This window comes from Sinocyclocheilus grahami, unplaced genomic scaffold (genome assembly GCF_001515645.1).
Source record: "Sinocyclocheilus grahami isolate Dianchi unplaced genomic scaffold, SAMN03320097.WGS_v1.1 scaffold10.1, whole genome shotgun sequence".
NCBI classification, from domain to species: Eukaryota; Metazoa; Chordata; class Actinopteri; order Cypriniformes; family Cyprinidae; genus Sinocyclocheilus; species Sinocyclocheilus grahami.
This window is the reverse complement of record NW_015505189.1, coordinates 637,767-661,643: the sequence shown is the minus strand read 5'-3', so window position 1 is coordinate 661,643 and position 23,877 is coordinate 637,767. Positions and strand designations below refer to the sequence as shown.

The 23,877-nt window shown below is 40.4% G+C and overlaps 1 protein-coding gene across 1 annotated transcript in view; it reads right to left on the bottom strand.

Annotated features, from left to right (window-relative positions):
* The window catches only part of LOC107594191 (probable E3 ubiquitin-protein ligase HERC1), a 55,255-nt gene that overhangs the window by 5,736 nt on the left and 25,642 nt on the right, over positions 1-23,877 (bottom strand). The window contains 42 exon segments of the mRNA XM_016284157.1: positions 572-710; positions 928-1,097; positions 1,213-1,315; positions 1,435-1,557; positions 1,836-1,991; positions 4,191-4,372; positions 4,470-4,608; positions 4,683-4,808; positions 4,911-4,976; positions 5,090-5,407; positions 5,529-5,702; positions 6,091-6,192; positions 6,319-6,465; positions 6,584-6,704; positions 7,546-7,757; positions 7,915-8,045; positions 8,140-8,340; positions 9,190-9,326; positions 9,411-9,538; positions 9,619-9,824; positions 10,181-10,394; positions 10,486-10,753; positions 12,627-12,801; positions 13,038-13,238; positions 13,396-13,448; positions 13,532-13,800; positions 14,165-14,394; positions 15,274-15,395; positions 15,516-15,723; positions 15,833-15,949; positions 16,369-16,529; positions 16,620-16,836; positions 17,726-18,501; positions 18,775-19,304; positions 20,218-20,301; positions 20,441-20,680; positions 20,981-21,151; positions 21,262-21,372; positions 21,462-21,568; positions 21,647-21,802; positions 21,888-22,057; positions 23,459-23,696. Of these exon segments, the coding sequence (XP_016139643.1) occupies positions 572-710; positions 928-1,097; positions 1,213-1,315; positions 1,435-1,557; positions 1,836-1,991; positions 4,191-4,372; positions 4,470-4,608; positions 4,683-4,808; positions 4,911-4,976; positions 5,090-5,407; positions 5,529-5,702; positions 6,091-6,192; positions 6,319-6,465; positions 6,584-6,704; positions 7,546-7,757; positions 7,915-8,045; positions 8,140-8,340; positions 9,190-9,326; positions 9,411-9,538; positions 9,619-9,824; positions 10,181-10,394; positions 10,486-10,753; positions 12,627-12,801; positions 13,038-13,238; positions 13,396-13,448; positions 13,532-13,800; positions 14,165-14,394; positions 15,274-15,395; positions 15,516-15,723; positions 15,833-15,949; positions 16,369-16,529; positions 16,620-16,836; positions 17,726-18,501; positions 18,775-19,304; positions 20,218-20,301; positions 20,441-20,680; positions 20,981-21,151; positions 21,262-21,372; positions 21,462-21,568; positions 21,647-21,802; positions 21,888-22,057; positions 23,459-23,696 (7,899 nt within the window).

Here is a 23,877-nt window from a genome sequence, read left to right as displayed (position 1 = left end):
GATGTCTAAAATATAAAAATAAGGAGAAGCCTAAAACAGGCCCGAGGCCCTGCCCGCGTCTGAACTATGACGTAAAAATTGTCCCGAAGCCCGGCCCGAGGGGCGTAAAAAAGTTGGGGCCCGTCGGGCCTGGGCTGAAATGCAGGGCTCTAGCTCTGATCTAGCACACAGAAAACGATTTGACTGAAAATGTATCAGAAGAGATGAAAGAAAGATAGTGGTCATCTGCACAATTCGGAAAAAGAGGCGGCTTTTCCAGGTGTTTTTTTTCTTTCTTTTTTTTAGTCTTTGTACAGCAGTTATTGTTCATTCTAAATTATTTTTTTTAATGTAGAATATGTGTTACATAAATACATGAAATGTAGAACATATAAAAAAGTGCTTGTGGCTCGTCTGCCAGTGGGTAGTGCGTAGTTTTTTTTTTTTATGTCCTCATTCCACAGCCAACTTGAAAACAATAAATTTACTAATATACAATAATACTGAATAATAATTATATTCTAATAACAATAATATTAATAATAATAATAATAATAATAATAAATGTCAGTGTGTATGTGTCTGTCTGTACCTGGAGCACGTGGCGGTACAGGCGGTGCAGTCCATGCTGCACTGTGGCAGCGGCCTGCAGATACCTGCTGGATGTTTTTGCCTTGTAAAGCACTGATGAGGGTCGGCTCTCTAACATGGTTGGTGTGGCCCAAGCCCAGCTAATACAAAATTTACAAAAACACAAACGGATAAATTTCTATGCTATTGTTCAGATATTACATAAAACCAATGGAAAATGGCAAAAATAATTAGTTTGTTAATAAAAAATACAACAACACAAACTGATAAATGTCCATGCTATTATTTAGATAATACATAAAACCAATGGAAAATAGAAACATAGTTAGCTTATTAACCCCCCTAACAATCACACACCTGTCCCTCTGAGTTGCTCCCCCAGGCATAAACATCTCCAGTTGATGAGAGAACAAGCGTGTGTTCGGCCCCAACAGCCACATCTTCTATAAACACGGCCATTAAAGCAGGGACTTGCTGAGGCCGGTTATGATTTCGTGCTCGACCCTCTGGCAGACCAATCAAGCGATCTGTCACATTATAGCAAAAACAATTGAATAAAAACACTGGACTTGCTTTAACATTCAGCAAACAGTTTATAGAAGTGTGAAGCTTCTCCCTGAGATATGTCTGCGGATGGCTTACCCTGCCCAAATGTGTACACGTTTCCATCTTTGGTTAGAGCAACAGAGAACTGTGTGCCACATGCCACCTTCTTTATTCCAATTCCACACAAAACATCCACTTTCTATCAAATAAACCAACAGACTTAATTTAGCGAAGACCAAGAGTTTTGTTTATGACATGTAATGTTTTATTGTATATGCTTGTGATGGTGTTGTCACATTAGCGTGTCAGTAGTTGTACCTGTGGAGAGGATTTGGCTGTAGAGTTTCCCAGTCCCAGTTTGCCATAGTCTCCATCTCCAAATGCCCAGACGGTCATTCCATCAGCCGATACTGCCAAAGTGTGATTCAGCCCACATGCAACCTACACACAACCATGATACCATAAACATCAGATAAGACAGTGTTCAGAGGCTGTTCAAAACTCCACACTGAGAATCTGGGATTCAAAATCCAATTTAAACATGGAAATAAACAACATTTATTTATATAAGAAATAGGGGATAAATAAATGCCTTCATTAATTAATTCTTAATACATTTAATATAATGTTAAATATATAATATAAAAATATATCATAAAATTTTTTTTATTTTTTAAAAACAACAACTTTTGAATGGCACTGTATGAAGAAAGTCTTACCTGCCCAACCTGGTGGCCCTCCAGTGCACTGACTCTCTCTGGTAACTTTTTGTTAGAGGTGTTTCCAAGTCCCAGTCTGCCATAATCTCCATTACCAAAGGAGAAGAGCTTTCCGTCTGCAGTCACCACCGCTGAGTGTTTAAATCCACACGACATCTGAACACAAACACATATTCTGATGTAGGGCTGCACGATAACGGTTAAACTGATAATCACGATTATTTTAACTTAAAATTATAATAAAGATTATTAAAAACGAATATTCTATCAAAAGGGTGAATGCAATAACATTTCATGTATCCTTTAACCAACCTCCACTGACTACACACTGACTTCATTTAACCAACTATGATAATGCAAAACTCATGGTTTTGGTTAGTGTTTTGTAATCTGTATTCACATTAGATTTTCTAAGTGAAAATTTGTTCGCAAATGAGACAAGCCACTCAAATCGCACAGCAAATTTGCTCAAAAGTCATTAATACACACTGAAAACTAACATTGCCATGCCGTTTTTAACTGATTAACATTATAAAACTGGTAAAAACTTTAGAAACTCTTAACATAACGTCCAACAATTCCAATTTATGTACGTCACATTTTTCCCCATTGTATTGCCACAGGTAGCAAAAGCGCATTTATTCCTCAAACACAATAGATCCATTATTGAAACTCGGTGAAAGTTTGATCATGGCAGATTTGGTTACACAAGCAGCACAAATGGCTTGTGAAAAAAAAGCATTGGCTGTATGACACTTTCCTGTAAGCAGGATATCGCTGTGGAGAGATCGCTAAACTCCAGCACATGTATGTTTTCATATCATCAGCGCTTGCATGTTCTACCATCAGTGAGCGCACACAGGGTTGCCAGTAGTGTTGTCACGGTACCAAAATTTCAGTATTCTGTACCAATAGCAGTGAAAATCCACGTTTCTCTGTACCAATTTCGGTACCAAAGCAAAAGACAAAAACATGCTAAATAAAAAAATTTGACTATACTTTCATTTAATCCAAACTGTGTACATATTTCATTTTAAAGAGCTTTTAAAACCTTCTAGAGTTATTCAGCCAAGAAATAAAATAAAATTCTGACTGATATGACACAAACAATGTTAACCATTTGTACATTCTCTAACACGCATATTTTAGATTCACAATTCATTTAAAAGCCTCTGGTGTGTAAAAATAGTAAATATCAGTTCTTTTACCATAAAAGTTATAGGAGCATTAAATAGTTATTAAAGAAACTTCATTCTAATGCTCATTATATTAGCGTTAACCGCGCTTATGCTAACGATTAACTACTCTAATAACAGCGGTTCATTTCAATCCGACATTCAAATTAAAATATTGAATAATATTCATAAGAGAAGCGGTGTTTCCCACAGACTTGCACTCTATTTGTGGCGGCATATATATGCCAATTCATTCTCTGCCAGCAGGAGGTGCTTGTAGAGCGGGAGAGATAGAGGTTTCCCCAGTAACGGCTGTAATCAAATAAGCGCTGTGCTCACAAACGCTGCTCAGGCATTACAGGCAAGATGAAATGAAAATGACATCCATAATTTTCTGAAGACAGTCGGTTTCCTTCAGAAACACCCGCACCGGTTTTCGACTTCGACACGTGCAGTGCTCATGTTTATTCAACGAAGTCAAAGCCTTTTGGAAAATCTATTTGTCGCGGTGAGTTTTGATATTGTGGCGGGCCACCACAAATAAATCAATGTATGGGATGAAATTAAATTTACCTGCTTGAACGCTTTCATTTAATCCAGGTGTCTGTCTTTAAAGTGTTTTGTTAGTTTGGTGTGTTTCCTCCTTTTGAGGTCAACATGTCGCATCTGTGCACCTTTCGGATAGCGCATCAAGAACCGGGTTCTACTCGGTACCACCGGTACTTAAAAAAACCTGGTACTGTACTGTTTTCATTTTTTTTGTACCGACTTTGTACCGAAGTACCGGGTCTTTTGACAACACTAGTTGCCAGATTGCACAGATTAAGTAAAACACCGGGCATAAAGTGTATCCTTAAAGGAGATAAACTCTGTTTTGGGGCTTAAAGCTCTTCAAATCTGGCAACCACAAGCACCAAGACTTGTTAGCAATGCAAGATAACACAAATGCCAAATTAAAAACACGTTTTCAGGATAAATAATGAGCCGGCCAATATCGTGACTCTTGTTTTTAATTAACCGAGAAAGGTGGATATCTTTATCGAGATTAAAATACGATGAATCGTGCAGCCCTATTCTGATGAACTTCATCATATACACCTCACAGGAAGAAGAAGAGGAGAACTGGAGAGGCATCTAGGCGCGATTAGGAGTGAGGGTGAATTTGACAAGTTTTTCTGACCTGCACCACCTCCTCTCCCTGCAGTGCCTCTATCTGTCGCGGCCTTCGCTGTCTGTCACTGTTACCATGGCCCAGTTTTCCGTAATCTCCATCTCCCCAGCTGAACACCTCGCCACTCTCAGTTAGAGCCATCGAATGGCCATCAGACCCACAGGACGTTACTAGCTGGGTCACCACAAAGCCTGCCCAAACACACAGCACACTTGCTGTTAACACTTTTAGGGTATTGTAACATATATAATGAAAGTTATTCAGAGTTTGTGTGTGATTGCAACATGCCTTGCAGAGCAGATATGACAGTGAGGACGTGCAGATCGTCTGAATTTCCTTGTCCGAGGCGGCCATAACTGCCCTCGCCACATGCAGACACTGTTCCGTTAGCCTGGATCACAAATGTGCAGTTCTGCCCACAAACAACCTGACCAAACAAAAATGAATAAATAAAATTAATTTGTTAAAAAACAAATGTTGTGTGTTTATATACACTCATACCTGTTGGGCCTGAGAAAAAGAGGGAGCCAGAGTTGGCACCAGAATGTTTCGCCCGGCCTCGGCGAGCTGTCCATGCCTGCCAGCACCCCATAAAAACACATCACACTTCCCTCCAAGGTGCCAGTCCTTAAAAACATAAATTAAAAACATTTAAATATTATATAATATTTATTATTTAAATAAAATATTATATTTTATTATATAATAATAAATGTGTGAATGTTTTACTTCTGGTCTGGAAGTGGCCCATGACATGATCTGCTCATCCAACCCAGACACCCACTTGCTGTTGTCCTGTGTGCAATTTTTAAAAAGGCTGTGATCATCATGAACGGCACAGTTTTTCACAATTAAATCATTTAATATGTCAGTCTCACTGCAGGACATTTGTATGTTCTTTCTCTCACCATAAGCAGTGCCAGTTTGTCTTTGGCCACGGGCTCCAGGTCTGGGACGATGAAAGACTCGGGAAAGGTGTGCCCGCGTGCGAGGGCTTCGGCCGTTTTGACGGTGGTGGAAAAGCAGTGAAGCCACGCCCACTCACTGTTGGCCCAGGAGACGGGGGAGGGGGTGGAGGAGGAGCCAGGCTCAGGTGGGCAGTGGGCCAGGTGAGGTGGGACAGGAGGGTGACACAGCAGAGCGTCCAGCTGCAGACCCACCGCTAGAGACGACAGACACTGCATGTAAGGACTGTGGACGAGCTGCTCTCCGCACACCACATGAGGCTGCAACACAAATAAACCAGGTATACGCAACAGGAAATCACATCAACAATGTCCCTATTTTTTGCATTTTTACATGAACAGCATTCGCTAAAATGATATCATAATTAGAAGTTGTGTGTACCTTCTCATACGCATACTGCTCCTGAAGCATGATGGGAAGTCTCTCCAGGAAGGCTCTCATGCATGGAGCCATGTTCAGTCCCACAACGCCCTGCTTTTTTAGTGCCATGCGGCAAGTTGCTAAGACGTGATTGGTTGACATGGACTCTGCTGAGCTATTAACGACCAGCACATCCTGCAGAACAAAAACATTTCTTATGAAGTTACATCTTTTCTGAACAGAAATGGGCATCAATCAAAACATATACTTTAAGAAAATAACAAAAAAAAATAAAAACAGAATATAGTGTAACTGCCCCTTATATTTTGTTTTTAATGTTTTTTTTCCTACTGTTTTCCTTTAATAATTGAATCAGAACTGTTAGGAACAGTCATGTTTTTTAATTACATTTTACTTATCTATTTTATTTATATTTAATTATGATATATGTTATGTAACCATAAAGGCTTTGTTTATTAAAAACAGAGAGTAAAAAAACAACATCTTTTCTAGATTTAATTAAAAAAAAATTATCAAAATGAATGAAAATCAACTAAAACTTAAACATTCGGGATTCTTTTACCTTTGAGCGATTGGAGCAAACAGCTACACCTACGTCAGGGATCCAAACTGTGCTGTTAATTGCTCCAGATCCAGCAACTACTGTCTGCAGCACTGATCCATCCTACATGTATAAACATATGCACAAACGTCATGAAAACACAATAGTGAATCCTTTGAAGTTTGTTTGTTAGGACTGTAAGTTAGCCTGTATGCATTTGTGAAGTGTGTGACCATGTTAGACACTGACCTGCAAAGACCAGATGTTCAAAAGTCCGCCAACTCCTCCAGACACAAGAGCAAGCCCATCTGGACTGAACGCTACTGTCCGCACAGGAGTCATATGACCCTGCAGCTGGAACACACACACTGCTCCTTCACACCGCTGGGGGTCCAGCTGGACAGAGATCAGGGAAGTCACATAACACACATAAACATAAATTCTAACTGATAAGGAAGCACTGATAGCAAAGCATTTAAAGGTTTTTGATTGCTCGTATGTATGGACACGTTACCATCAGTTTGGATTTGAATTCTGATTCCCACCAGGCATCAGGGCAGGCAGTGCTGGACTGTGAGTATGAAGAAGGGTCCTGCGGTACCGTCCACACAGTCACCAGACCATTCTGACAACATCTGTGAAAAAGATTTTTAATCCCTCAATGATGTTTATGATCATATTCTTATTTAGGTTAAGGACATATTTCACAATGCACACTTAATGAATAAAAGGTGAAAATATATATATAATTACACCCTTATGACTTTAAAAAGGCCTAACAAACTGAATTTTGATTTATGTAATAAGAAAAGTCATGTGAAACAAATGAAACAAAAATAAATCAATAGCAGTAACAATCATAAAAATTTAAAGAATGATTATTTGCTGTTATACTGAAAAAATGTTGCACTTGTACACCAGGCAATAACATTTGGCATAATCTTAAAAGAGAACCGTAAATTTATGAACAGTATTTGAACTACTGTTCAAATGTTTGATGTTAAAAATAAATAAATACTTTTATTCGGCAAAGAGCTTTTGACCTCATTATTTATCAAATAATAATTAAACAGGTAGCATGGTTTCCACAAAAATATTAAGCAGCACAACTGTTTTCAGCATTGATTATAAGAAAAGTTTCTTGAGCACCAAATCAGCATATTAGAATGATTTCTGAAAGATCATGTGAAACTGAAGAATGGTAATGATGCTGAAAATTCAGCTTTGCCATTACAGAAATAAACTACATTTGAAAATATATTCAAATAGAAACTGTTTTTACAATATTTTACTTGATCAAATAAACACAGCCTTGGTGAACATAAGATACTTCTTTCAAAAACATTTAAAAAAATCTCTCTACCCCAACTTTTGAACGGTAGTGAAATTCTTCTGGTTTTTCATATTCCCAAGTTAAATAAAGCAAAACTGGATTTAGTTCTCTCAAGTATTAGAGTACACTCTGTCTGGACGTACGTGGCAAACATGTTGAGAGGTTTAGGTCCCTGACCAGGCAGGCTGCACCAGGCAACAGCATTGACAACAGCAGGATGGGTGATACTTTGCAGACATGTCCAGCTTTGACCCAAACCTGTCCCTGACACTGTCCATAAACGCACAATCTCCTCTTTAGCACAGCTTAGTAACACTTGCCCACCAGGAGCCCAGCGCAACGAACTGATGCTTTCCTACAGTCACAACACACAAAGAGAGAAAAAAAGATTTGACTGCATGTTATGAAGGCATGTTAAATTACTTCTTCACACATGAATACAGACAAGAATACGTGAAAGTATATTACGCTTATGCATGTGTGTGTCAGTTTATGATCACAATGACTCTAACCTTGTGGGCATCTATAACCACCACAGATCCATTCTCTGCAGGCTCTTTAGAGCCAATCAGAAGCCTTCCATCAGCATATCCAACTGCAAAGGGACGATCCTCACTGTACCATGCAATTTGCATCACGGCCACTGTAGAGAAGAGCAACAAACATTGATACATACATGAAACATTTTCATAAAGTAGTCTTTACACAGTTTACGGTTTCATAAAAACTGTCAGTACCATCTTTCCTGAAGCAGTGCTGGAGTTCAGTTCTCTGCATATCAGAATCATCAAGAACCTCGAGAAGTCCCAGTGTCCCATCCATGCGACCCACTAACAGGAGCTCTCGAGGCTCCCCGCCCCACAGAGACCCTGCCTCCTCTTCTGGCCAAGCTAACGATGACACCCAATGAGGCTGCAGGTTCAACGAGGCCTTCCCACCTTGTGTGCAAAAACACAACATTAAGGATGTGCCAATATTACAATTCTGTCTGCTATTTATAAGCATGTTATGACTGAAAAATGAATGGCATTAAAATGTATATAATTTATTCTATTTTGTCTAAAATTAAAACACTGAGAACTACTATTAGTTTTTTCAACTGCTACAAGTGAATTTAGGCAATACAACATTAAAATGTACATTATGAAAAAAAAAATAATTACATTTCTTTAAAGCTGAATTTCTTTATAGCTGCTTCACAGTATTAAACAAGTAGAAGAATCAATGCAAAAATGAGACAAATAAAAAAGCAGCAGTAGCAAGACAATAGTGTCATTATTCAGCTCCAGTCAGTTCAGTTCAGTAACTGTGTAATGTTCATTCATCATGAAACAAGTTCAATTCAAGCTATAAGCAGCTCTACTGAAGACAGTAGTGTTGTTATTCAGCTCAATTCAGTTCAGTGTTGATTCAATTCACAGTTCAATTAAGTGTCGATGTTGCAAAATTCATTAATTATGAAAAAACAATTCAGCTATAAAGCAGAGACAATAATGACATTACTCAGCTCAATTTAGTTCAAATTTTATTCACATTTGATAGTGTCAGTGCCATCATCGATGATATTACTGAATATTAAGTGTCAAATAAATGCTGATCTTTCAGACTTTCCATTCATCAAAGAATCTTGAAACGTTCATAATAATAAATATTATTTGATTTCCAATTCAGCATATTAGAATGATTTCTGAAGGATCATGTGACACTGAACACTAATGTAATGTAGAGTAATGCCTGCCAAACTTTTGAATGGTATATACACTATATGGTGATGGTGAGCGACTCACCATTGACTTGCCAAATGTTTACTATTTTTTCCATGGCAGCAGCCAAGTACTTCCCACTGACACTCCAAGCCACTGGAGCCAAGTTTGGATCCCCTGGAGACCCCAGATTACCCATAAACTCCTCTGAAGTATCCTCTCTTAAGACAGACAAAAAAAGATCATAAACATCACATTTCAGTGAGTGAAAAACAGGCCTAATTAGGAGAAAGAGAGGAACTCACCCTTTATTAAAGACACATGTCTGCTGCAGAGTGTACAGGTTTTTGGTCACGTTCCAAATACGGACTGTCCCATCATTCCCGCTAGTTGCCAGAAGGCCTTTTTTACTACACCACCCACATGTGATCACCTACAAGAGACCAAATGATTCAGAAACTATTCCAGTGCTATTTAAACGTAGCAAACACAACATCGCTGGGGGAATCATACCCTGCTCTGGTGGGCCTCGAGTCTGAAAGTGGACCACTTCCGCAGGTCTCCTGCCACGTCAGCAAAGGTCTGCGGGCGGCTCTGGTTATCTCGGTCGTAAGCCGCCAGTGTGCGCACCAGCTGCTGCGCGGCCCATTGGCGGTGCTGCGACGAAAGCCGAGATGAGAGGCAGCATGCTGCCAATGCATTTGCCAGCTCCAATGGGCCTACAGCAAGGGGGGCACAGAAGAGGTGGGCATAGAGAGGCGACATTAACCCTGTGACGACCGAGCAGAACAAAGCCAGGACGCAAGCGAGATAGACATACACACGTGCCCACAGATGGGTACACAAACACACACAATGAGAGAAAAAAAACAAAACAGAAATTAAAATGGTGGTGATTTGTGGCAAAGACTGTGGTTTTCAAGCTCCAACAACAAAGCTTCATCTAACAATGCCTCTGCTGCCAAAACAAACACATCAAATCAGATTTATGAGATTTAACTGAACTGGAAAAAAAAAAACACATAAGTAAATAATGTGCCAGTATTCTCAAGCGGCTGGCTATATGTTAACTAACCTCTTTTTTCCAGTTCAGCCTTGTCGTAGCCGTGTCGAAGCCTGGCACCTTTATCGGCAAGCAAAGCTACCAGCGCCTGGGTCACCACAAAATTGGGCGACGTCACCAGCTTGTTTTCTTCCGCCACTCCCCTCAGGAAACTGGGCAAGAACTTTCTCTGAATTGGATCATCTACTGTCGTCAGATTCATCCCGGTGGCAGCTGATATCAGATTCTAGAGGAAAAGTGAGGCAGGGTGAGACATGAAAATATGTAACGCTTTTTGTTGTCTCGGTTTACTCGCTATTACTTCGCTATCTGTCTACCTGAGTGCACAGCTGGACCAGGAGTTTGGCAGCGGTGGGGCTGTTCGATGCCAGACAGCCAACGGCGGTACTGAGGTACGCCAAACAAGAGATGGGTTTGGTGGGCTTGCTAGCCCCTCGTGGGCGCTCAGAGTATCCAGGGCCTAATGTAAGGCCTGTGGAAAGTCCAGCTCTACCTGCCGCAGCCAAACACATCAGACGCACCAGAGTCCTAATGTCCGTCAAGCCCAGAGACTCCAATCCTGCTGCTAGACTGCAACTAGAGCCACTAAAGAGCAGAAATATGAGTCAAGAAAGACAAACACACATATACAAATATATATATATATATATATATATATATATATATATATACATATATATACACACTGTAAATACACACATACAGTAACTGTATTAAATATTAATAGAAATAAAGCCTAAAAAAACCCTTAAGATATGGCTTAGTGTCATTCTTAAATCACAAAGGCTGAGATTTAAATAAATATATACACTGCATGTTTCAGAGTGAAACGAGGCAGTGTGTTCTTTCACACGTGAGCAGCTCCACATAAACGCATCTCTGCATCTGCTCAGTTTGGATCGCTTATAATGTGAATTTGGGAATCTTCTTGCAATGAAACACTCTTAACAATCGGCTGTAGTAAATAAGAGACGCTTCAAGGTTTCCCTGCTATAAGCGCATAAAAGGGCAATGGTTTAACATTTTAAATGAAGAAATTAATCATAAATTACTATAAAGTGGAAAATACAATCACTAATATTACAGTGAAATTAACACAATTTTAACATTTTTATTTGGTAATGATAATCATAACAATGATATTATTATTATTATTATTATTAGTGGTTGACCGATATTGTTTTTTTGACAGCCGATGCCGAGATCTTGGAAAGCAGGGTGGCCGATGGCCGAAATAATTTTATTTTAAATTAATATTTAAGAAATTTGAAATAATAAAAAAATGGATTAAAAAAATAAATGTTTTAAATAAACATACTTATACTTTAGATGACAAAGTATTTTTCACAAATAAATAAATATTTAATAAATATAATTAAAAGGAAGTAAGCACTGTAACCAACAGAGCACTCAGTATTCTGGGAAGTTTGTGTGCATTGGGAATCACATTTTTTCAAATAAAGCCAAGTCATTTTACATACAGAACACAGTGAAAATGACATGAATATGGCATTGGGCAAATGCATAAAGTGCAGCATAATTTAAAATCATGAGTTTAAAGTTTGTCAATCGCACATCTGCAGTGAAGCTGAACTCTCCTCCTGTCCACATTCAATTCATATGAACCGATCATCACGCAGAGAACACGCAATCATGCAGGTCACATGCACACTTCACAAGATCTCACAACTGGATTCGACTAAGTTTGCAAGGTTTGTGAAATTAAATGTTTATTAGTCATTCAAAGATTTGTTTAAATTATATAAATGCGTATATGCTGAATGCTGACGGCAAACAAGAAAGTATTATAGCGCCTTTCTATTACTAATAATATAAAAGCAATCGTTATAATACTTTTTGTATACATTTTAATTCCTGTGTTTAACCGTTCTATCTGATTATTAGATGAATGAATGATGCATTTATATAGCGCTTTATTGTGTATTGTTGTACACCCAAAGCACTTTACAATCATATGGGGGGTCTCTCCTCAACCACCACCAGTGTGCAGCATCCACTTGGAAGATGCGACGGCAGCCACAGGACAGCGGCGCCAGTGCGCTCACCACACACCAGCTATAGGTGGAGAGGAGAAAGTGTCAATCAAGTGGTTGGGGATTATTAGGAGGCCATGATTGACAAAGGCCAGGGGGGCAATTTGGCATTAGATGTATTAGATAATCCGTATTAGAAAAATGCCGATATTTGAAAAATGCCAAATATCGGCCTTGGTGATATATCGGTCGACCATAATAATTATTAATAATAATAATAATAATTAGTAGTAGTAGTAGTAATATTAATAATATTATAATAGTCATATTAATAGATAATCAAAATATTTGGCTAAATTGTGCAGCCCCAGAAAATGAGCACAGCAATCCTGAAGCTTAAAAAATAAGCACACTTTAATAACGCAAATGGCAATTAAATCAAATATATAAACAAACACACTAACCTAACTGATAGCAGGGACAGCGCTCTCATGACCATTGTTCTGGCTAACAGGACTTGTGCAGCTGCAGTGACTCTTTTCAGAGCCACCAGGCGATCAGCAGACGTCTGCAGACCTGCCGCCTGCTCCCCCAAAGACAAGCGACCTGATGAGCTCTTATCCACTGAGCTCTGGCAACCTATTGATTGACAAAGGCCAGGGGGGCAATTTGGCATTAGATGTATTAGAAAAATGCCGATATTTGAAAAATGCCAAATATCGGCCTTGGTTTAAGGGGGTCTGAATACTTTCCGTACCCACTGTATACAAATCGTAGACAATATCTGTGAAATTACAGGCATTTTAAACCATGATGCATACTCTGAACCACTACAGTGGCAGATTCACACAATCACATTGGTGCTATTATTGTACCTATTTGCAAGAGAGTCTCCTCCATGCTGTTGGTTGCAGTGATCATGGCAACAGAAGCGCCGAGAGGATCAGTGTCTGGAAAATGGACAGCCTCGGGGACAGGTCTGCGTTCACTAAGACCCAGTGGAGCAGAGAGCAACTCAAACTCCTCTTCACCGGTCAGACGCTCTGCATCATCTACATCCAACATGTCCCAGTCTTCTGCAGGAAAAATTTGTATTTAGACTCAATGATCAAAACTGTAGCGGTTGTTAATAATTCTAACAAATTTTACATGCATTTTCTGTGTTTTTATTACTTGCTGCATTATGTTTTTGTTTTTTTATAGGTATACTTTGCATGTGGACACTTTTAATACCTTCATACACACAGTCTTGCTTTCCCAGCAGGTCTGGTGCTTGACCTTTATACCTGAAAAACAGAGATAAGTAAAAAATGTCAGATTCATGTGAATTCGGCTATGTCAACGCATGCATGCAAACTCTCATTCTCACCTCTCAGGCAGTGGCCCTTTGATCTTGCTCTTCATGTTAAGGTATTTCTCTCTGCAGCTGCCACAGAGCAGATAATAGGGATTTCCACTTCCACACTCCCCTCCGAACCAGCCGTCAACATAAGAGCCATTGCTGCGGTAACCCTGGCGATTGGCACTGCGACCACATCCCGGGTGACTCTTCTTCATGTGTTGGTTGAAACTGGACACGCTGACCCCACACAGCTCACACACAACCACCTCATCTCGGTCCTCTGACTCACACACATGCTAACACAAAAGCAAACAAGACAAAACCACACAACTGCGGTCAGATGGGAGAGTAAGTTAGTATATGAAGATTTGAAATTAACGAAAGCCAATGGAACATGGATCAGGGCTGAAGCAACCCAGAATGCATCTGCTGCTTCTGTACTGTGCTGGCAAAACATGCACCCGTGTTAGTGAGAGAGCTGCTGTGCTTCAGCAGAAGTTTTTTTGTGTCCAATATGAGGATGTGAGTGAGCAAACCATATGCAAGTACAATATGTGTGCTCTTGAAAGAAGGTGTAGGTGTGTGTTTGTGTGTACAGCCGTGCAGGGGTTAAAGGTGAGTAGTAAAGCAGCGGCAGCCCCAGGCTGCTGTCACACACACCCACGTTGGCCAGTCCAGTACCTCCGGGATCCACATTCCCAGAATGTCGGAATCTGATGCAAGCTCCTGGGTGAACATGGCCTCCATGGCTTCCTGATCCAATTCGAGCTCCAACTCTTCATCCAGATTGAAGTCGTACAGCGCCCCAAGAGGCCCAGGCTCCTGCTGCAGTCCAGAACCTTCTCGACGCGCTTGAGTTCGATGTGCCTGCACTGAGCGGTACAGTCCAGCTACACAACAAAACACAATGTTAGTGTGGAGTTTTATTTTTGTAAAATTTTTGTAATCCTTAAAATTGAGTTGGTTTGTCTGGGTTCAGGTTGTGATGGCCAATTTGCTGACCAACCAGTCAGTGTAGTTGACAAGTTTAGCAAGTTTTTACTTTTTTCCCCTCATTATAAAAATAAAAATATATAAATAACTAAATATATAAATAGTCTGTCTGTCTATACCAGGCATAGGCAACTCCAGTCTTGTCCTGCAGACTTTACCCCCATCAAACACACCTGACAAAAAACTAACCTATATCTTTAGAATTGCTTGAAAAGTACAGGAAGGTGTGTTCAATTAAGGATGGAACTAAACTCTGCAGGATAGTGGCCCTCCAGGACCGAAGCTGCCTAAGCCTGATCTACACTTCAAAAGTTTGGGGTCAGTAATTTTTTTTTTTTGAGATCTTGAAAGAAGTCTCTTATGCTCACCAAGACTGCATAAAAGTAAAAACTGTAATATTGTGAAACATTATTACAATTTAAAATAATTGTTTTCTATTTTAATATATTTTAAAATGTATTTCTTTTGACAAAGCTTAATTTCCAACAGCCATTACTCCAGTGTCACATGATCCTTCAGAAATCATTCAAATATGCATATATTTGATGCTCAAGAAACATTTCTTATTGTTGAAAATAGTTGTGCTGCTTAATATTTTTGTGCGAACTGATACTTTAAGGATTCTTTGATAAACAGATGCTGCTCAGGGTCAGATGAACCTAAAACCAGCCTTATTATACAGGAGTTAATTAAAAGCGATGAATTGACTAGTTGTTCAGATAACCCACCGACTAGTTGATTTAGAAAACGTAACTTTGGAGATCTCTAGAGTTTACCTGCACGAGCTAGTAAAGTGCGTGCAGCCAGGTCAAAGCGGTGTTTCCTGCTGGCTGCAGAGCGTCCTCTGGGAGTAGGGCCAGCAGAGGAAGAGCCCAAATCTTGATCAAGACCTTCAGGACTAGAGGGAGAGAGAAGTAACAGAATGATAAATGGTCAACAAAAATAAAGCTACACACTGTTTTCTTACACTCATGCAACAATACAATTTGTCATGCCATACATTCTGTAGGTATTATACCTCTCACTGAATCCCTCCTCCATCTCTGCAGCATCAGCGTTAGGAATGTCACCCGGTGAGCGCAGGTAGCTCCTCTCTGTGCTCTTACCCCCTCCTGCCGCACCGGAGAAGGGGTCTGAAGCCTCATCAGAGTCTGCCGTGCCTGGGTGTTCTATCATCCACATCGCAAGCACAGTGATGTTCTGAGCATCTGCCTCACCACGTGCACCTACAGACCAACACAGAACATACTCTGAATATCTGAAATGATAACGTGGAAAAAAGGAGAAACTCTGAATTTACACATAACATTTCTATGAGAGTGAAAGTGTGTCTACCTGTTGCTTCCAAAGCTTTCATGATCTGCCTGAGTGAGAAACCCATTTCCAACAGCGGAACTGCGATGGCAGGAGGAGGTGGAGATGTGGAAAGACGACTGCTGGGGTCTGATAATGCTTGGAGCAAATAAATAAACGCAGTCAGCTGTTTAATACAGGACTATATATAAATGGATATACAGTCATGTACAAAAGGTCTGAAAGACAGCCTTTCTAATTAAATACATTTTTTCCATTACAAATTATATCATCATCATAATTTGAGTGAAATGTTGAATCTTTTTATATGATTTTACTTTTTTTCATTTTCCTGTACTATTTATCATTGATTACTGTACTTCTACATTTATGTAACAATTTTTACTGATGTGACAAACGTACAATGCAAAGGAGGGTTGGGGTGGGTTCAATGGTAATTTCATTGTGTATTTCTTTATTTTCTTTAATTTTTTCTGTTCTTGTTCATTGTCAGTGTGTTATCAAACTTTTGGACCACATTTTATTAATTAAGAACCAAACATTGTATGTATTTGTACCTGTCCTGCTGGTGGTCCTAGCAGGCTGGGACTCAGGTGACGTGAGGCTCTGTCTCCGGCCGTGCTCGTCTGATGGCGAGGTGGGCAGTGATGACACGGGAGGGGTCTGAGCTCTACGTGCTGGCAGAAGTGTGGTTGTCGGGTAGCTGGAGAACATCTGCCTGCTCAAACATGCACATGCAGATCAATCAGGACATAGATTGAAAGATTAATTGTTCACACACTCTCAAAGAGACAAAGTGTGTGTGTACCTGAGCAGGCTGAGTGGCATCACTCCAGGTGATTCAGAAGCCGGTGCCGTCTCGGCGTCTGTGACAGGTGTGGTGGCTGTGGTAACGGGTGTGGTCGCTGTGGTGGTGTCCTCCAGTGAGGAGCTCATAAAGGAGGTGCTACTGGAGGCTGATGGGGAGGTGGTGACCGGAGTTTGAAATAGTTGGTCTCCCTCTAACTCCTCACACTCTGTGTCCACTAAAAACACACACATTCACATATTTTATGAAGAGAACTGTGGCCCTTGAGAATGAGAGTGGGGACAAAATGCTACTATTTTGCCATGAAAAAAATAAAATAAATCATAGCTTGCAACAGAACCAATCTAAACCAAAAATTCTTGACCCATTAGACCAAAAAGAATAATTTCTAATAATGTTGAATGAATCTTCATTCAAATGATGTGACTTTACATTACATATAGACTCCAACCATTTAAAAAAATGGTTTAAATAAATTAACAAATAAAATAAATAAAAAAACATTAGCCTTCAACAGAGTTCTGACAACGTCGTTTTACTCTCAAATCAGCATATTAGAATGATTTCTGAGGGATCATGTGACACTAAAGTAATGGCTGCTGAAAAAAATTAGCAACTTTAGCAACAAATTATATTAAAACAGATACAACAGTTATTTTAAATTGTAATAATATTTCACAAGATTACTGTATTTACAATATTTTTGATCAAATACATGCAGCCTTGGTGAGCAAGACACTTCTTTCAAAAAATCTATACAATAAATTAACAAATAAAATAAATAAAAAAACATTAGCCTTCAACAGAGTTCTGACAACGTCGTTTTACTCTCAAATCAGCATATTAGAATGATTTCTGAGGGATCATGTGACACTAAAGTAATGGCTGCTGAAAAAAATCAGCTTTAGCAACAAATTATATTAAAACAGATACAACAGTTATTTTAAATTGTAATAATATTTCACAAGATTACTGTATTTACAATATTTTTGATCAAATACATGCAGCCTTGGTGAGCAAGACACTTCTTTCAAAAAATCTATACTATATCGTATAGATACAGTCAGTTTACGTGTATCAGGTTTGTTTTATGTTTTCTGATATACCTGTCTTGGAACTGTGGCCTTCCTGTTCTTCAAGTAGGCTATTGACCACCAGTTTGTAGATCATGACTTGCGCCCGCTCTAGGTCTGCCAGCCCAAGTGCCCTTTTGATGGGTGACCTCATCACTGCCCGTTTCACCATGTGTCGCATCAAAAACTGCAGAGCCGATCGCAGCTCCGCCTCCTCCTGACACACGCTCACGCCAGGGCTGGCACAATCCGCGTTATGGCCACTGTCAGGTGTGACTTTGGGGATCAGCAGCAGTTCGGCGTATTTACTACAGCTCAGAAGGACACTTAGGGTCTTCATCGCTCCCAGATACAGGTACGACAACTGCACCGCATGCACCTCCACCTGCGCAGCTGCCTCCTGTGAGCGTGTCCCCACCATCTCCTGTAGCCTGCGCCGTCCCTCCGCTGGAGTCTGCTGCGTGGCATCCTGCGTGTAGGCAGCCAGCTCGCTCTCGGAGCGGGAGTTGGGTGGCGCACAAGCTCGAACCTCGTCCAAGCTGTGAGATACACGCAGGTCACCTGCCCCCTCTTTTGGTTTGGTGTGTGACTTGTTCTCCGGTTCTTCCTGGGGTTCGTGGCGGTGTCTCCGCTCGTGCCGCCGACCAGAGGTGGACTTCGAGCCATCATCCTGTAGGCTGGCGAGGGCGGTGAGGTCCAGCAGCAGAGCAGCAGTGAGTCCGCGGAAACGTGAAACATCGAAGGGTAGAGGCTCAATTGGCTCCAAGTTGTACAACGGCGTGTCACTGGGCGACCAAAAAGTGGGGAAGCTTCAATGAAAAGGAGTGACAAACCAAACAGAGAGAGAGAAAGAGACAGAGAGAGAAAGTGAGGGGGCAGGGAGGAGGGCCAGGGAACATGCAACATCATGGAGCTAATGCAAAGGAAAAAGTCAATGAAATGATTAGGGAGGAAGAAAAGTGGATAAAGAGAGCAAGGAGAGCAGAAGACAGAAAAGTAGGAGAGCCCTGGGGAGCAGGAACGAGGTAAAAGCCTCAATTTCACATTCATATAAACCACTCAAACAGATACCCATCTCTCACCTGATGGTAATCTCCGCCTCATCCCACTGCACCTTAGCTGATGTGCTCCCCTCCTTCACCACACCCAGCAGAGTGGCATGTCTCCCCGTCTGCTTGTGCACACACCGTCCCCCCATCCTTAACCCACCATCTATTCCCCCTATCACAGCTAACACCGGCCACACCTGGTGGCACAGCGTCCGCAGGTGCGTCTCCGACAGCTCTGCCGCAGTGTGCCGTCCGCTTCTTCCTCTCTCCACCTCTCGCTCTTCCTCCTTCTCGTCCTGCTCCTCTCTGCTCTGAGCCGAGCGGCTCTTGCGCAGTCTGGTGGCCCCTGCTGGAGGAGCTCCTTCTCGCAGGCAGCCTCTGATCTGCTGGAGGCGCTGGAGGATGCTGCTGTTGATAGTTTGAGTCCAGCGCTCCGAGCGGTGTAAGATCCGGACCAGCTGGGTGGTGGCTTCTGCCAGGACAGTGGCCACAGGGCTGCACATTGGGTCACCAGGCAACAGGTCACGTGGTGTGCCCCTCATCTGCATGTCACAGATTTTTACCTGCAGGGTAGGGGTGGGTGATATACTGGTTATATAGAAAACACTAGAAAGTTGTCAATCAGTATGCATTTTTGTTGATATCGTTGTTATGGCAGTGCTACATGACTTTCTACAGCAAAAGACATCATATTTTAGTTCTGAATGTGACTTTGCAGTCTGAAGTGACTATTAGATAAGACAAAATATAGGCAAGAAAACATGTTTCTGTTAAGCTTTACAGGCAAAAATCGAACAACCAATGTGAACAGTGTTTTGATTAAAAAAGGCTCTTATGAACTGCTTTTTTTTTTAAGGAATCATTCAAAAAAAGTATATATATATATATATATTATATTATATATAACTATTAAAAACATGTTGGTTAATTGAAATAAAGCTGAAATGAAATAAAATATAAATATTTGATGAAAAACCTAAACATAATGAAATTAGAAATGTTACCTTGGTATAAAATTTAATTAAATTTTAAGCAATAAAATTACTAAATGAAAAAAAGAAACTATAACTAAAACTGAAATAAAAATGAACTGAAATATTTTACATAAAAAAAACTAATTAAAATGAAAATAGGCACATTAAATGTATATAAAAAATTTTTTTTAATTAAATTAAAATGTAAAATATTAAGCTTTATAACTTGTATTGAAAAAATTATAAACATTCATACATTTGTTTCATAGCAATTTATGTGACTATTCAAATAAAAAAAGGCATCATATTTTGTTATTGACCCAAAAGCTTTACGAATATCATGATATAATTGTGCTTATGTTGCCCACCTCTAGGGTGAAGCAATCAGAGTGTAGACTGACCTTCCACCAACATGATTATGCAGTCTGAACAGTTCATCAGTTATTTTAGATAAACAGAGGATCACAGAGTTTAAATCAACATCAGCAATTGTGTGTCTTACCTTCTCCCCAGGGTTGCTGCTGTAGAACATGACACAAGGGTAGAGCTCTGTAGCATCGACATCTTCAAATGCCAGTTTGGGTTCCTGCCACATAAGCACATATGATAAAAGAGAGTTGAAAAGAGAATGCTGATGAAAGAGAATGTGTATTATAGCTCAGTTATTGATATGCAAGTTGGTCAATGCTGAATATTTGTGTGTTTGTAAGTGGGCTGCACTGCACCTCTCCGTTCTTGCCAAAGGACACAGTCCTGGCCTCCATGTCCAGCACACAGGTGATGTAGTCTCCCTGTGTGTAGCTGGACAGCGTGAGGGTCTGCTCTCCGTTATGGTAGAGGTTGCCGCTGTAAGCGCGGTAGAGCCACATGTCGGCTGTTGTGCGGTGGTTGAAATCATGCACAGGCCAGCGTGACACACCCACACACGTTCCCTCATTTCCACGATTCTCCTTCACGATATAGAACTGAAAACAAATAATACACACTTTCATACTCACACAGCTCAACACAATGCACATCTTGTGCTATTGGCTTACACAAAGTCAGCATATTATGCACCAAATCAGCATATTAGAAAGATTTCTGAAGGAAAATGTAGCTTTGCCATCACAGGAATTAGGTTTTAAAATAACTTAAAATAGAAAAGTAATTTTAGATTGAAAAAAATATTTCACAATATCACTGCTTTTACTGTAGTTTTGATCAAATAGTGTAGTTTTGATCCCAAACTTCTGAACGTTAGTGTAAAATAAAGTGTGTAGAACCTTCCACTGGTAACAGCCAGAGGAAATGCCAGTGGAGGCCAGGCCGTAACCTTTGCCTCCACTGCCATGCGTCAATCCCTGTCCGCTTTCCACCACACAGCACTGTGCCTTCTCAGGGTCAAAGGTTACTTCCTGGATAGGCAAATTTTCTTCTTCCTCCTCTGATTCACCCTAAAACAACAAGATGGCATTTAATGGCATCTCAGAAAAGTGAATGTTGAGTATGAGTACATTTTAACGCATTACAACCTCTTACACTTGACTGACTGAATCTCCCTCACCTGTAGTTTGAGTTCCTGCTCTCTCTCCTTCATCTGGACGGTGTGTTTGGCTTGAGCAACAGGTGCCTCCCACATACAGTCCGAGAGCAGCGCGAACAACCTCTCCACCACCTACCACACAAAGACAAGTTAACTTAACTCTGCAACAGATATTCCATTTTTTTAAAAAAAGAGCACAATAGAGGTGTGTGGATTTAGACCTGGGTCATCTGATGGTCCTCCACGCTGCTCTCACAGGCAGGAAGCACAGCTTCCAAAACATGCAGGGCTAACAGCCGTGTTCTCAAATTACCAACCAAAGGAATGCCTAAAAAATACACACATTTAACTAATCTAACAACTAGCTCACAGACAAGATGACGTTGCTGGGACACTGCTGTATTACCTGAACAGCGTTTCTGAGCAGCAATGTTGAGAAGGACTTCAGTCCATTTAGGAGAGGCCATCTTGGACTGGATGGCTTTGGAAGAGACGACTCGCCGCAGAAACACCAAGAAGTCTCCGAGGTGCAGCTCTGCTGTGTGTCTCTTACGTAACAATGCTACACAAAATTAAAAGCAATATATTAAAAACACAAAATTAAGTAAATTAGTGAGCATGTTGCTGTTGACTTGCAATTGTCCTACCTCGAAAATCTTTTTTCGGAGCATCTGCACAGTCGTCAGTCTTCTCCTGCAGTTCTGTACTTGCACTGAGTGTGCTTCCAGCAGCCTGAGCCAGCAGAGTCTTCAGCTGACTGCAAAGAAGATCCAGCAGAGCCTGGACCACCTTAGGACTCAACCTGTCTGCATATGTCCTGATGGAAAGATAGGAAAGAGCAAGAGTTAATGAATTTGTTTTGCTCCTGTTAAGAGAAGTATTAACCGTGTAATGTGACCAAACAAACCTAATTAGCTACTGATAAATTAAACTACTGGTCAAATGTTTGGGGTTTGTAAAAGAAGTCTCTTATGTTCACCATGAATTCATTTATTTGATCATTTATTTGTTTTGTGTTTTAAAGGGGTCATATGATGCTTTTTTTAAAGATCATTATTTGGTGTATTTGGTGTAACAGAATATGTTGACATGCTTTAATGTTCAAAAAACACTTTATTTTTCAAATACTGTACATTATTGTAGGTCCTCTATGCCCCGCCTCTCTCAAACGCTTCGTTTTCTACAAAGTCCCTCCTTCCGACAAGTGCAGTCTGCTCTGATTGGCCAGCTGACCAAGTGCATTGTGATTGGCCGAACACCGCAAGTCGGAAATGTAACGCCCCTTACCATAATCATGAGCTTCATCTTTCAAAATAAATGTAAAGACAGTAAATAATGTAATTAGTTTTACCATCAGTTCAAGCCCAAAAGGGAAACAGACACAGTAATGATGCAGTACACAAGCCGCGGTTAAGACAGCTGACTCTACTGTGATGTGACGCTGTCTCTCTCTCTCTCACACACGCGCGCGCGCACACACACACACGATGCGCAAAACTCCTCATTTGAACAGTCAATAGCAAATACTTAAACTAATAACAAAACAGTAGCTGATTCAGAAGCGCCAGATTGTCATAGCAAAGTCAGAATTACCTCACGCCTTCTTTCTTTGCATGAACATATGGGCGCATTATGCAAATATTCCCACATAGTGACCTAGATATGTGGGGGCGTGTTAGAACGAGCCTTTTTAGGGGGGCGTGGCAGAGTCTTAACTTTTATAAAGAATATCTCTTTAGTTTTGAGACTTTAGTCTTTGCAACTTCAGGGATCTTATCTATGCACAATCATCTTGTAACACTCCAAAGAGAAAGGAAAACTTGAAATCGCATCATATGACCCCTTTAATATATTTTAAAATGAAATGTATTCCTGATGATGACAAAGCTGAATCTTCAAAGAAACCTTATGCTGATTTTGTGCTCAATAATCATTTGAAAACACTTGTGCGGTTTAATAGTTGTGTGAAAACAGTTGTGATATTTTGAAGGATTCTTTGATGAATAAAATGTTCAAAAGAACAGCATTTAATTGAAATAGAAATCTTTTGTAACTGTCAAAGTCTTTACTGTCACTTCTGATTAATTTAATGCATCCTTTCCGAATAAAAGTATAGTGGGTCTAAAGAACTTTCATGGACTAGCTAAATAATTTAAAACATTTGAGGTTCAGAACGGCTATGAAAAAACAGGTATTAACCAAGAGAACTGTGTTGTACCCGGTGCTGATGGCTAGTATCTGCAGCAATCTGGTGCTGGCCACTTTGAGGGCAGTGCTGAGCTGAGATCCTGCAGGCTTGTGCAGGAGTTGCAGTGTCTGTCCAAGCAGGGTTTCCGTTCCACAAAGCTGAGAAAGAACGTCCAAGAGACCGCTGGAGATGGCTAACGATACATCAACAGGCTGGTATCGCACACTTAGAGCGAAGACCGTTACCAACAGCAGCCTTTGCTGGGCCTCTGTAAACACACACAGCATTGTGAAAATATGTTCAGTATAATATATGCTACATAAATTAATATATTGAATGTGTGCTCAAATACACTACCTATGTGGTGCTTGTTAGCTTGCAGGGCTTTCTCTAATGTGACTGATAGCTGCTGATAAATCTTATGAACAGCAGTCTGAATGTCCATCTGT